Raw genomic sequence first — 15,209 nt, 5'->3', positions numbered from 1 at the left:
CCTGACTCCAGAGGCGCCAAGTCTACATGCAAACCGTCCCCAGGATGGTCCACCCAGGTGGGCCTTACCCAGGTTGTGTTTCATCTCTGAGAGCTCTTGCTGGTGCAGCCACTGGAGCTTCTCTATCTCAATCCTCAGCCTTCGGATCTGAAACGAGGGACAGCAAGACGCTCACAAAGCTAGTCTGGGAGCAGTTCCCCAGCAGTCTCAGAGCCTGCGGCTGTCTGGGTTGTTAATGTCACGTTGCTAAGCAAGGGCACGGTCGGTGCAGGTCTGGACTCATCTCCCCACAGCTGAGAGAGGTCAGAGCCCGTGGTTTACCCCAAATTCCTGGGAAACACTGTCTCAGAAAACCAAGTACAAATGGTCCATCTTTTCCAAGAAGTACTGTCATTAGGAAAAGCCACTTAAAGTGAAACAAAAGACCAAATTTTCATAATAAATGTAACATTTGATCAGAAACTTTGGTTTAAAAGGAAAAAAAGTGAACTAAAACAAATAAAGATTGGCTTTATTTTCTCTCTTCCTTAACATGTAGGCGGGCTCCGTATCATTCACCTGAAATTCAGAAAGCCCAACACTTCTGAAAGCCAAAGGGTGCTGTGGGGGCAGGGATACACCTGGGGCCAAGCTCCTATGAATGGGAAAAAAACACCAACTCAACCTGAACTGAGAGGAGGCTATCTAGTGTTTGTTACAGTGGTTCTCAACTGGGGGCAGTTTTCCACCCGCCCGCAGGGGACATTGGCAATGTCTGCAGACATTTTAAGTTGTCACAACTGGGGGTACTACAAACATCTAGCAGGTAGAGATCCAGGATGCTGCTAAACATCCTACAATGCACAGGACAGCCCTCCACAACAAAGATTTATCTGGTCCAAAATGCCCATAGTGCCAAAGCAGAGAAACCTGACTTCGTGTAAGCAATCATCCATTTCAGTGTGGATGTATTATCTAATTATGGGGGACTGACTGCATGTTCTGTCTCTAAAACAAAATTGTGGCACACCTGTGGACTCAAAGGTTTCAGATGCAACACTATAGACCTTGTATTTTCAACCACACGTCAATTCTTAAAATGAACAAAAAGGAATGAATATGGTGGAAGGTAATAGAGATTTTTCTGAAGCAATTATTTTTCATTCCTTGTTTGACAATCCCAGTATAATCATAAAAAGTGTCATATTTGCAAACATATTCAAGCGTGTCTTAGTTTATCTAGTGCTGCTATAACAGAAATACAAGTGGGTGGGCCTTAACAAATAGAAATTTATTTTCTCGGATTAGAGGACTCATAGTCCAAATACCGGCTGTAGAGGAAGGCTCTCTCTGTTGGCTCTTTGGTGATCTGAAGCTGGCATGGCATCTGTCTTCCCCCATCTCTGCTTGCTTAATCTGCTCTTTTTATATCTCAAAAGAGACTGACTCAAGATACACCCTATACTAATACTGCCTCATTACCATAACAAAGAAAAACCATTCCCAAATGGGATTATAACCACAGGTATAGGGCGCTAGGATTCACAATATTTATTTTCGGGGGTGCATGGATTGAATTGTATCCGCCCAAAATATCTGTCAACTTGGCTAAGTTATGACTCCTAGTATTGTATGACTGTCTACCATTTTGTCAGCTGATGTGATTTCCCTATGTGTTGTAAATCCTATCACTATGTGTTAATGAGATGGATGAGCAGCAGTTATACTGCTGAGATCTGTAAGATTAGACAGTATCTTAAGCCAATCTCTTTGGCGATATAAAGAGAGAAGCGAGCAGAGAGACGGGGACCTCATGCCACCAAGAAAGCAGTGCTGGGGGCAGAGTGTGTCCTTTGGACCCAGGGTTCCTGCGCAGAGAAGCTCCTAGTCCAGGGGAAGATTGATTACAAGGACCTTCCTCCAGAGCTGACAGAGAAGGCCTTCCCCTGGAGCTGATGCCCTGAATTTGGACTTTTAGTCTACTGGACTGTGAGTGAATAAATTTCTCTTTGTTAAGGCCATCAATTTGTGGTATTTCTGTTATAGCAGCACTAGATGACTAAGATGGGGACACAATTCACTCCACAACAGAGGCGATTCATCAGTTTCTCTCAGAGGCTCTATGAATTCTTTACATTCAAAGTGACCTCTCTGAATACAAGAGAACTTTCTTTCAGGCTCTCTTCCTGATAGAAGAAAGCCTCCCTGAAGATTTTCTCTGCTTCGTCGGAGTGTGGGTCTAACCCTGCCAGGTCCTCACTGGTCAACAGATTTCCATGGTTTTCCCAGTTCTCCAACATCACTTTCAATGACGTCAAGAAATCCCGCCACTTGTCATTTGCACCTAGTGAACCATCTGCATCTGGCTTACATTGTCCAGTCCATACTGACAACCAGTAGACAACCTACCTATCATGCTTCTGTAGTGAATTAGCCTAAGAGGGAAGTTCCATGACATATACTGTAAGTGGTCTGTTCATGAGTAAATTATTTTAATGTGTTTTGTTTAAACAACAAAGATTTACTTCTTGCTCATACAGTATGTCCACTGAGGATCAACAGAGTTTAAGGTTTTAATCGTTTTCTTTCCTGGGCAATCACCTAATTGTGAAGGCCCCGTACACAAATACTCTGCCAACAAAGATCACTTGTACAAAGAAGTCCAAATTCATGGAAAATATTAAGGAGCCAGTTTTATATGAAGCTAAAAGAACTGGTTTCCAGGGTCACCAGTGAGTTAACTCTGGGTCTGACCTGGCCCTTAGTTTGTTCTATTAGCTCTTAGCTTGTTCTATTAGAATTGAATTTATCACATAAGGCAAGATGCAGCTCCACAGCCCCAGCCATCTGGCTAAATGAAGAAACACCTTCCCCAACAAATGGGATCAACAGAGCCAGCCTGGTAACTGGAGCCAGGAGCTAGGAGGGATTTCCAGAGCAGCTCTGCATGGCGCCATCTTTACAGCAGCCCATAAAACACCCTTAGCAAATAAGGAAATAATGTGTGAACTCTGACCTCGGCTATTGTGCTTCCAGTAGTGTTTTTTGAAAGATCATTATATATCTCTGTCATCGTTCCTTTTATTGCATCCATCATCTGAAAGATAAAAACAGACAATTCAGGTGATCACTTCCCCAAGGCTTTTCTAGGTGGCAGATATCTAAAATCTCAACCAGGGGGACTGTGCTCCCGTGGGACACTGGGCAGTGTCCAGAGACATTTTTGGTTGTCACAACTGGGGGGGGGGGGGCAGGAGAGTATCCTGCTGACACATCTATTCAGTAGAGGCTAGGGATGCTACTTAACATCTTGCAATACAAAGGACAGCCCCACGACAAAGAATTACTTGGTCCAAAATGTCAATAGTACCAAGGGCTCAGGAACACTGGTACAAAGCAGGATAGGAATCACCCACAAATGCCCTGTCTTATATTGGGGGAACATTTTCCACCCTTGAGGCTGGCTTCTCCAGTCAAAAGCTCAAACTAGAGAGTCGGAATTTGGCCCTATGTGCTGGTGGTTTGCGGAAGGGATTATTTTGTTGATTTGTTATTTTTTCTTTCCTTTAAAAACAAAAAATGTTTTCTTGAGATATAATTCGTGTATCATACAATTGACCCATTTGAAGCGTTCAACTCAGCAGTTGTTAGTATACTCAGAGTTGTGCATCCATCACAACTTCCACTCCCCCTTAGCCCTCACTCCCCAGTCTCTGCATCCCCTCAAGCACTAGCCAACCACTAATCTACTTTGTCTCTATACATTTGCCTATTTTAAACATTTATATAAAGAGGATCATACAATATGGAGTCCTTTGTGACTAGATTCCTTCTCAAGGCTCATTCATGTTGTATATATCAGTACTTCATTCCTTTTTATTGGTGAATATTGTTTCCCTGTATGGACATAGCTGGCTTGTTATTCTAATGCCTTTAGTCAGAGCATTGCCTTTCCCAGTTGGTTCCCCATCTTCCTTCTATTTAACTATCTGGCCCTTGAAGGTATCAGTGAGTTTGTGAAATCAGCTCAAGTCCATGTAACAGGCACTGAAATATTTGCTTACTAAAAGTATTTGTTGGATGAATTTTTTTCCCCTCTCCTCTGCTCTATCACAGGACACAGGTAACAAGAGACCAAATGAGGTCTCAACACAGACTAACTTGCCTTTGTTTTCCAGTCTGCTCCTATTCAGTAAGAAGGTGGGATAAAGAATGTCCCTATCTGATGCATGAGATTTGTTCCCACCGTTACCTTTTCTGATCCAAATGCTCTGAGCCTCAGTTTCCCCATTTAGGAAATGAGGATTATAATTATGTCCCCCCTTGTAAGGTATGTGTAAGGATTAAATGAGAAAATCATGTGAAGACTTAGCTTAAAATATCTGCCATGGAGTAGGTGTTCATAAATACCTGTTCTTATTCTTTAGGAGGAAAAAAAAAAAAATTCACATGAGCATGTAATTGACTAACTGATGTCAAGCCCCTAAAAAAAAAAAAACAAACTACCCCAAATTTAGCCCCAAATGGGAGTAAAGGGAATAAAGAATCTGTTGAAATTCCAGTTGGCTGCAAAGGCAACATGAGACACTTGCAGCAAAAAAACATGGTGCTTTATAAGGCTTCTTTTTAATTCCTTCTTTTGGGCCTCCCTATCCAACGGCACTACCAGGTCAATTTAAAAACTTTAAACTAAAGTGCTTTATAAGAAAACTTTAGAAAGCAGATGAAATTCAATATGTTACTAACGCAATGGTTACATTCCATTTTAAAGAAATCATGAATCTGCAGACTGACTTTTACTTTTACTTCCAAATATAGCAAAGAACTCAACATTAGTAAGAAGCAGCCTTCTGCCAAAACACACAAATCTGGGTCTTCAACTCCAGGTCACCTCCAAGACAGGAAGGTTGATCAGCTCCAAAAAATGTCGCCATGTACAATTTCTTAACTGCAAAGAAAATTCTATCAAGAAGGTCTTTCCTTGATTTTGCTGGAACAGTAAAGGGGGCAGCAGAGGGTAATGGAATAAAAATGGCTGCATAAGCTGAGAAAAAGTGGCTCAGTGCACACCACTGGTCAAATCTACTCAGCAGGCCTCGGTATTCCCATCTATAAAGAGCTTGGCCCAAGTCACTGGAGGGTGGTACAAGAGGTGATTTCAAGTAGAAAAATAAATGATTTAAGCTAATACTAGACACCTCCTTAAATCAGTCATGAAAAAATTACCCCCTTTCAATTCTCTTTTAATCCTGCAGATCATGTTAGGAAGAAAGTCTCAGTTTGGTGCTATTGTCTTTAACAACTTTATGCCCATCTCCCTTTTTAACAAAAAGAAATGAGACTTAGGTCACAAGCCTCAATAAGGAACATCATCCAATGAGGTTAAATTTAATTTTATTTAAGTTCTTTAGCTGAGTTCATTTAAATAAAAACATTAAGTCAATGCTAGTTCAGGAGGTCAATGAGGAACACGCCTAGAAGGTGGACAAGTTGGGTGACAGGATGGGTCTACTAGTCCCCAGAGTCCATCTTCACTCCTGGGCAAATCAATGTGAGTATCTTACCTTGCAAGTCTCATGTATAAAGATCTATCACTTTGGTTCCACATGGCCCCTAAATGCAAACCAACTCCTTGATCTGCTGTCAGCTGAGGGAATGGCAATTTATTCCAACATTTAAGGAAAACAAAAGAAAAACCACTGCCACTGAGTCAATTCCAACTCACAGTGACCCTACAGGACAGAGCAGAACTGCCCCCCATAGGCTTTCCAGGGCTGTAAATCTTTACAGAAGCAAACCGCCACATTCCTTCTCCCTCAGAGTGGCTGGTGGGTTCGAAACGCCAACCTTTTGGTTAGCAGCCAAGCACGTTTAACCACTGTGCCGCTAAGGCTCCTTTGCTTAAGGTAAATCTATCCGTAATGAATGACTTCAATTCTGAAAGGTACTTCTGATTAGGCATCATTTCAATTTATGTACCGACTTTAGAAACTAAACCCTCTCCATTCCACACTGATTTGTTTATCCAACTTAGACCCAAATGAAAGACTCCTGTCTTGAAGATCCTCTGTAAGAACAGGGTCCCCCCAATGAAGTACCCCCAAAACGTGCAAGGTTATGGCCTTAATGGTTCCCATCAGGAAGCAAGTCCTTCAACTTCCTGCTGGGCACCTGCTCATCTCCCACGGTAGCACTCGCTCCTTTCCACTCACTTTGCTAGTGTACTTGGCAATATCTGCAGCGACATCGGCTGAGGCAGTGGCAATGGGTAGGTCAGCACTGACTGAAGACGCAAGTGTGCTTGTCGACCCCGAGCTGGTGACCAGGGGCGACGACTGTGTGCTGGTCACCAGGGTGATGGTGGACGTGGATGGGCTCTGTGTGATCTCCTTCTGCTGGACAGCTAAAAAGCAAAGGATTCTGGTTACCCCACCACTGTGGGACAGACTTGTCCCAGCACAAAGCCGTGGTGAGGAAGTGAAGCCACTAATACAGACCCTGTGAGCTTCTCTATCTTAAGACATTCTGGAAATTGAGAAATGTACCATCAATGACCTCTTTCTTGCTAATATCTAAATTCCACTGGAGAAGCCTAAGAATGCGTACGGGGCACGGAGACCTGAGATTGGAATTGGGCATCCCAATCTCAAATATCCTGGATTCAGCTCTGCCCCACCAATCTTTAAATGGGAAGGTCAACTCAACTGTACAGGCAGTTCCCAGGTTACGAATGAGATCCATTCCCAACTGTGCCTTTAAATCAAAGTTGTAAGTCACGTAACAGGTGCATTCGGTTCTTATTTGGCCTGACTTTAGTACAAGAAAAGGCTCAGAGCTTTTTCAATGATTTAAAAGCTGCACATCCAGCAAGTAGAGGTAATTGTGATCAAGAATTTGTTGCCAGCAGAGGTTGGCTGGGAGCCCTGGTGGCACAGTGGTTAAGAGTGACAGCCACTAACCAAAAGGTCAGCAGTTCGAATCTACCAGCCACTCCCTGGAAACCCTGAGGCAGTTCTACTTTGTCCTATAGGGTCGATATGACTCAGTCGACTCGACAGCAACGGGTAAGAGGTTGGTTCAACAGTAAGAGTTTGTTCAATCATTTAAAAGTGAGGGCAAATTTATGTAACGTTAAAGGGTCAGTCCAAGTTGACTGTAAGTAGGACATTCGAAACCCAGGGACTGCATGTACTTCAATATTGCCTCTACAATTCTTCTAAAAGTCTTCCCTCTTCCAGTCTTTGAAGGGTTTCAATGGGAGCCGATTCAAGACCTTGCTACCTTTCAATCTCATATCCTGCTTCTACTCTTACGAGTCCTTTTGTGGCACACTCACTGTGTAAGAGTTGTGATCAAGGAGCCCAACCTCCAAGGAGCTAGATGCAGGTTTTCTCCTAGAATGGTCTAGATCAATGCTCACAAAAGCTAGACAAACTGGTCCAGATCAGTACTTCTATCTGGCCTTACACCAGCTCTAGATGGAGCCTCCAGCAGGGCCAGGAGGAGTTTTGATTCCACAATTTCAGCAACTGTTTCTTGGTGCTGGTTCATCTTTTGTACGTGGCTAATCCTTGGTTATTAAGGTGACCTTTGCTACCATCTTTTCACCCTGTACTCTTTCCAAAAGAATCCCAAAAAGTTCATTCATGTGCACAGGGAAGCTTATACAAAGATGTTCATCGTAGCTCTGTTTACAACAGGAAAACTCTGGAAGAAAACTCAATGCCCATCAGTAGGGGAATGCTTTAAATAACTCTGAAATACTATGCAGCAGTTCAAAAGAATAAGGTAGAGCTGTATGTACTGACATGGACGGACCTCCAAAACATGCTGATGAATGAAAAAACATGTGTGGTACCATTTTTATGTTTTTAAAAAGAAAAAAGGAAGAAAAATGAATATTTTATGGGGTCACATATAGGTAAATAAGTATGCATACATGCACAGTAGAGTTTTAAGAGTATACAACAAACTGATAATAGGAGCCTCTGATGAAGGGAGAAGAACGAGATGGTTGTTCGATAGGGACAACAGACTTTTATGTCCCTAGCTTGTCCCATTTAAAGAATATATGCATGTACTGTTTATAAAATGAAAAAAATTATACAAAAATAAAAGGTTACAAAACAATTTTTAAAAGCCATGCCACATGGAATGTTTAGGGCTTTCAGGATGCAATGGCCAGGAAACAAATGGGAACTTAAAAAAGGAAAAAAAAAAAGAAAAAAAAAGCAGTAACAATTTTTCTCCTGTGGATGTGGCAAAAAGAGAGCAGACAACCACGGAGAACAGAAGGGGAGGCTCGGTACCTTTCACAGCCTGTCTGGTCTGATATCTCGTCCCCTGGGAAGACTGAGGCTGCTGTTGCTGGTTTTGCTGCTGCTGCTGCTGCTGACGCTGCATCTTCTGCATGTGCCACTTTTGGGAGGACGTTTGAAACTTACTTGATGAGTTCCACACGACCCGCTGCACGGCTGGGGCAGTCTCCTTCGGTAAGAGTGGCCTCTGCTTTTTCACTGGGCTTCCCGTGGCGGCAGCGACTGGGGCCATGACTGTGGACGTCGTGCTGGTGGTGGCCGTGACACCAGCCGTGGGGGTTTGGGAGGAAGAGCGGGTGAGGACCGGCGTCTCGGAGGGAGACTGGCTGCCCGCTGCCGTAGTGGATGGTGGAGCTTTACCTACAACTAAAGCCAATGCGTAAGAGAAACAAAAATTGGATTTGAGTCGGGTTCGACTGCAGAGCCTATGCCAGCAAATTCTGGGTGATGCCAACCAAGGCCGGGCGGGAAGATGGAGCAAACTTAGCCACCCCTGATGGGGGAGCACCTTCCGCCTTGGCAGCATCTTTGCCCCTCCCTTTACCGAGATTTGCTCACCCCTGAGGCACAACTCAAGGTCATACGGGGGTTGAGGAGGACAAAACCCAGCCCCCACCCGTAAGGAGCCAACTGACTAGTGGACAAGGCAGATGAGCAGAATCACTACAAGTGCCTTGTTTTAGCAAGTTAGAATTTGGTAAATCACCTTGAGAAAGGCCTTGGCAAGTCAACCAGAGATTAAGAGAAACCATTTGGCTAGGAACCCTATAAACCGTGTATCCCAAAGAACTGGAAGGCTTCCCAAGATAGTTCAAAGAGAAGATGGCCAAAGGACAGAATAACACTGAATCACCCAGAAAGTAAACTATCCCTTTTCCACCTCCTGATTCCCTTGGGGACAAAGTCTCAGGGTGGTGCTGATGTAGCCTTACAGACTAACACTTGTGTTTCCTCCCTTTCAACAAAGGGAGCGTGCCCCAAGGCCAGAATTTTCTGCAACGCATGGCACTTATCCAGGATTTAGTTACATTAGTGTTTTGTTTTGGTGTTCCGTTTTGTTTTAATTTATTCCTGCCACCATCTTTTATGGACAGCACACAATATTGATTTTCCTACTGTGTGGTAATCAAGTTAATGTCTAAAATAGGTAAATTTTTTTTAAGAGGGAGTTGATAAAAAAAAAAAGTCAATCAATAGTTATATAAAGCAGGACTTAGAAATGACAAAACTAACGAATATGAAGGACTCAAGTTTGAAAACCACCGCCACGTAGGGTATGTCTTCTTGGAGGAGCTGGGCTCTGAAGGGCAGGAAGGATTTCAACAGACAGAGAATTTGGAAGGGAACAGCATTGGCCAAGACACGTTCAGGCGAGTTAGGGCAGGCAGTGCAGAGTGGCCGAAGGCAGGTTAGCGCCAGAAGCACTGAGCAGCTTGGAGGGGATGACCACGTGAGTGCTGGTTTGTAAAAGGGGGGTCCTTGTTACCACCGCAGAGGTCCCAGCCAGCGGTTGGGTGAGCTCTCCCCCCAGAGAGGATGCCCAGGAACACACACACACCACCACTGTAAAGTCAGCACCCTGGCTTAGAGGTTGTGCCCTGACATCATACACTTTATGAAAAGACTACGCCTGTCTTCTTAGACTTCTTTCACCCAGAAAAGATGAGCTTGATTACTCCGGGGAGTATTTTCAGTAAGTTTTAACGGTTCTGGGAAGCCAGGGGAGAGAACAGACAAGCTGACCGTTCTGACTCAGGAGGTTAAAAAGCTTTCTTGGTGATTCTGGCTGGCCCTCATGGTCTTCCGGAGATGAGAGTTCAGCCAAGCTTGTAGGCAAGAATGTTGGGGACTGAAGGGGAGCTTGTCCTGCAGTGAGGAGCCCCTAATATTGGGTGCAGTTCCTGCCCCTTCCAGGTGCAAGAGGCCTTGCCTAATACTGGGTACAGTCCCTGTCCCTTCCAGGTACAGAAGGAGGCCTTCCCTAATACTGGGTACAGTTCCTGCCCCTTCCAGATGCAGAAGGAGGCCTTGCCTAATACTGGGTGCAGTTCCTGCCCCTTTCAGGAGCAGGAGGCCTTGCCTAATAGCGTGTGCAGTCCCTGCCCCTTCCAGGTGTAGGAGGAGGCCTTGAACTTGGTTCTTCTAAGGGCCAGGCACAGGAAGCCCCCCAGCGGGGTTTCTAACCTACAGATGCTCCGTCAATGCCTCCCTTTTCTGCCATGTGGCAAAAAATATACACATTGTTATTGCGTGGCTGTCGTTAATTAACGTTAGCTAGCCTAGGTTCAGTGCTTGGCTACTAACCGAAGGTCAGTGGTTCTAACCCACCAGCCACTCCCTGGGAAGACGATATGGCAGTCTGCTCCCATAAAGATTACAGCCTTGGAAATCCTATGGAGCAGTTCTACTCTGTCCTGCAGGGTCCCTATGAGTTGGAATTGTCTCGAGGGCAACAGGTTTGGGCAAAGGGCAACTCCAAGGTCATTATCTGTTTGCTGATTTGCAAAAACAAACAGCCAGCTTTGTAGATGGGCTACCACTTAGCGGCAGTCTGGATGGCTCCCTTTTCCCAATGAAAAACTGGGGTGCACAATCGGGAAAGATACCAGGCTTAAAGTACAGTCTTTGGGGATATCATTTAGACACTACAAGATTTTAATTTCTAGGGTATTCTGGTGGTTTTTGGAGCAAAAACAGGCTATAGGAAATCCTAATTGTCCTAGAAATTTGAAGTATATAATGAATTACCTCTAACAGAAATAAAAGGTAAATTTCTTAAGGGTCAGCACCCCAGAAGCCACCCTATCAAATGAACCTACTACTTATTCTGGAGTTTGCCGCTGTCTTGTATACAAATAGAGGACTTTTTAAGAAAAGAATTCACCTACCCTTTGGAAAAGAATAGAAATCACTGACATTACAGAGTACACGTAGCAAAAAAGTCTCTGAGGAAGAAGTTCCCTTCACCTCTGTTCTGAGATCAACCAGTTATAAAAAGTATACTATCTGAGGAAGGGGCCCTGGTGGCGCGCAATGCTTAAGAGCTCAGCTGCTAACCAAAAGGCTGGCAATTCAGATCCACCCAGCTACTCTGCAGGAGAAAGACCTGTCTGTCTACTGCCGTAAAGATTACAGCCAAGAAAATCCTATGGGGCAGTTCTACTCTGTCGTATGGGATCACTGTGAGTCGAAACCAACTCAACAGCATCTAACGACAATTATCTGAGGATTCATATTCTATGCAGAAGCTCCATCCCTAGCTGAAGGTTAAGTCTGAAGTCACCTCACACAACTTTCCAAAATGTCCTTCACTTAACAAACTCGTGAGTGACTATACATCATTAAAAACATGTTCAACTGCAGAGTCAGACACGAAGTTGCTTCTTCAAGATCCAAACCACCATCAGGGAGCTCTGGATTTAAGATTATTCCATCTTGTCCCAACCCCCGGGGAAGCTGCTCTAACCAAATTGTGTTTTAGAATCAGATCTTCCACTCATACACTCAGGGTCTCTTTCATGAGGGCCTCCTGGAGAAATTCCCTTTAGACATCAACACGAGGAAGAGCTCTACTTCTTTTAATCAACTGGAATTCTTTTTGACTTTTGGAAAATATGAGACCTTTTAGGGACTGTGTTTCCCTTTTTACTTTGACTGCTAGGAAGCTCAGAGCCCAACTGGAATATACTTATGCACAGAAGCTTTCTTCAGACCTCTCACTATTCTATCTTCATTATCCTTTTACACTGATTTACTTATTTACATCTTATCTCATGGTTATGTATTCTTATTGATCAGTTGCAAATCTTCTGCAAGAGAAAGAGGCATAAAAATCAATCAAAGATCTGTTCCAGAAAGAAAGGAACAGTATGAATATATCATTCACAGGAGCCTTATCTGTACCCAAAATTCTCACCATCATGGAATAAATACTAGTTCTATCGTTCTCTGGAATATCAGAGGTGTCCCCTTAAGCCCCAACATAATCTGCGTCTCCAGAGGCCACCCATAAATCTGAAAGACAGGCTCACGGATGGTGAGATGGATGCTTTACCCTCCCTGCCCCACTTCATTAGCCTCTCTCTCTCCCTCCATCTCATTATCCAGACACTCCAACCTCTTTTGCTGAACTGCAGGAATCCTCTCTCTAGTACATTTCAGGTTCCAGAGCTGCCCGGGTAGAAAACAGCCACAACTGGAACAATTTTCAAGGCCCATCCCTGACTTGCTTTAGCCACTAGGCTATGAGTCCCCAAAGCACACAGAGCACACCTTACTCAAGGGATTGGTTGAAAAGTTCACACCTGTCAGAAGTTAGGCATAGTCAAAAATTAAACATGGTTATCCCTTTCATTATCTTAAGACCATACTGTTTTATGGTTATAACATCTAGTTTGTCAGATGCAACATTTTTTCTTGGGCCCTCAATTAATTCTTCAGCATCTTTCTTGGGTATGCTGGAATCTCCTCACCACCCACGAGCCAACTGAAAAATGTGCTTACTGCTTTGTCGATTGGAAGGATACCCTTTCAAATTATTCACACATTCTGAAGGGTTCGCCAACATGCCCGGGTTACCTTAGGCTTGAGGGCAGCCACTGCTGGCTCAATATGTAACTAGCAATGGGGGGAATGCTGGGACTCGGGCAGCGGGTTTCAACTGCAGGAGAGTTTGTCCCCAAGAGAATGTTTGGTAATGTAGAGACATTACTAATTGTTACAATTAGGCAAGTGTTACTGGCATTTAGGGGGCAGAGGCCAGAGACGCTGCTAAACATCATCTAATGCACAAGACAGCATCTCACAACAAAGAATTATCAGGTGCAAAATCGCTATAGTGCCGGGGTTAAGAAACCCTGGTCTCAGGTCAGCCTGTATGGTGGAATACCAACCCGGGTACCCACCATACAACAGCCCTTCATCTACAGCACTCAGGAACCAACCACTCAGCACCCAATTCTGGCACCAGTTACTCAAATGGTTTCATGTTCTAGTAAGAAAATGCACTCTGAGACATCTGGGCAGCATAAAGAGAGAAAAGGGATGCTGAACTCATGAACACTTTGATCTGAGCACTTGTAACAATTTGAGCCTTGTCAACAGTCTAAGTGTTGACAGTCACTTACAGAACTGTGTGAGTATATTGGAGAAGCAGTTGCTTAGGTGAAAAAAATGGCCATTAAAAGCAACTAGCAAAAAAAAAAAAAAAAAATTCTGTATGGGAGACTAACTTGAAACGTAAATGTCATTTAATTACATCAATTTAAAAAAAAAGCAACTAGCATTTTCTAAGACTTTCTGCGTTTAAAAGCAATCACGTTGGGTGGGTACTAAGCAGGTAAAAGGCAGGCAGGCCCAGGTTTAAATCCTGGTCCTGTTCAGAACTAGCTAGTTGACCTTAAACCAATTACAGCTTTGCACTCTCTCTCTCACTGGGGTTAGAGGGTCCCATAAACTTCTGATGACACAGACGGAAGGCGGAACTCTAAACCGAATTAAGAAACCGGAAACTGATATAGTAACTTACCATCCTGCTTGGGAGATGGCTCTTTGGGTTCCTTCTTATTTTTTCGACCCTCCCGCCCAGAATGGTCTTCTCCTAAATCTATGACAAGTTCACTCTCTGAATCGGAGTCCAGGCCCAAATGCACTGTTGGGGAATCCATCTCATCTTTTCCCTTCAGTTTATCCTTTGTTGGATGAGGTGAAGGTTTTGCTTTTTCTGGAAAATCCTTCTCAGGCTCGGGGCTTGTCTTTTCCTTGACTGCCCCTGGGTCCGCCTTTTCGCTGGTTGGCGATGTGCTTTTCAGCTCCTCTTTAATCTCCACTGGGTTTGTCGATTTGGGCTTTTTCTTGACAGCAGATGGCTCTTTGTCCATCCGACTACCCTCTTTGTCTTCTGCATCTTCCGGCTCATTCTTGGACTTCTGCTCATCATCACTGATATACTCACTATCGCTACTATCTGACTTCTCGGAATCCTCCGAATCGCTGTGCTCTACGGCCGTATAAACATCTTCCGAGATTTCATTTATGCCTAAATTCAAAAAGAAAACCCAGCATGTGGCGTACTCACAAAATAAAAAGCAGGACCAAAAACGCAAACATTTTCCACGCCAAATGCTGGAATAAAAAAAAACATTTCACATCACATCACACTGGCCTGGCGGGGTTAGCATGAACTAAAGCTGCAACTGACTACAGCTGATGAATGGAACTTGTTTTTGGAGAAGGTTTCAGTTATTAACATTCACATTAGACGTGGAAACTGGCAACATAAAATTTAAGTTTACACAGTGCTAAATCTTAGCAATACTGGTAATAACTGGGATATAGAGAATGGGAGAGATGGAAAGGACTACCAGAGATGAGCTGTTAAAACTGATCCATTTTACAGATTAGAAAACGGAGACCCAGAGAAATCATCTGCCCTAAGACACAGAGAAAACCAAGACAGAGGCAAGACCAGAAACCTGGGCTCCTGACCCACTACCCCACGCTCCTCTCACTTGCTCCCAAAGTGGTAAAGCACTTTACCCATGTGTCTAGGGCTTAAAGAAGAGAGGCAAAGCCTTAAAGCAGAGCTTGCAAAATCAGCCCACAAGCCACATCTGGCCAGCAGACACATTTTATTTGGGAAGCACTGGTTTGGCCCACAGAGTATTTTTTTTTTTTTGTTTTTCGCTTTCTAATTTTGAATTTAATTCAAAAACCCATTTTTGAATTTCACCCACATTCACAAATCAGGACTATTCACACAGAAATCAAGATGGCGGGCTTCTCTTGAAAGAGCAGATCTGGCAACATGGGTCACATTCCTGCAAGGCAAGACCTGGCCGGGGCCGAGAAGCTGCTGCCCCCTGTAGAAAGGCACACCCTTTCCCGATGAGTCAGGTGCCTCGCCCTCCCTCT

General features: G+C 44.0%; 1 protein-coding gene across 15 annotated transcripts in view; it reads right to left on the bottom strand.

Moving 5' to 3' along the window:
* Nucleotides 1-15,209, bottom strand: part of ZMYND8 (zinc finger MYND-type containing 8) — a 127,810-nt gene that overhangs the window by 13,280 nt on the left and 99,321 nt on the right. For 8 of the 15 annotated variants that reach the window (XM_012558519.2, XM_023743126.1, XM_004370273.3 and 5 more), the window contains 5 exons: nt 13,825-14,334; nt 8,424-8,663; nt 6,192-6,382; nt 2,996-3,076; nt 69-147 (listed from right to left, as the gene is read on the bottom strand). In XM_012558519.2, coding sequence (XP_012413973.1) covers nt 69-147; nt 2,996-3,076; nt 6,192-6,382; nt 8,424-8,663; nt 13,825-14,334 — 1,101 coding nt within the window. Of the gene's footprint in view, nt 1-68; nt 148-2,995; nt 3,077-6,191; nt 6,383-8,288; nt 8,664-13,824; nt 14,335-15,209 lie in introns of all 15 variants that reach the window. The other 7 variants (XM_023743104.1, XM_012558516.2, XM_012558510.2 and 4 more) reach the window with 1 other exon arrangement.

This window comes from Trichechus manatus, unplaced genomic scaffold (assembly GCF_000243295.1).
Source record: "Trichechus manatus latirostris isolate Lorelei unplaced genomic scaffold, TriManLat1.0 scaffold00008, whole genome shotgun sequence".
NCBI classification, from domain to species: Eukaryota; Metazoa; Chordata; class Mammalia; order Sirenia; family Trichechidae; genus Trichechus; species Trichechus manatus.
This window is presented reverse-complemented; position numbering and strand designations above follow the sequence as displayed.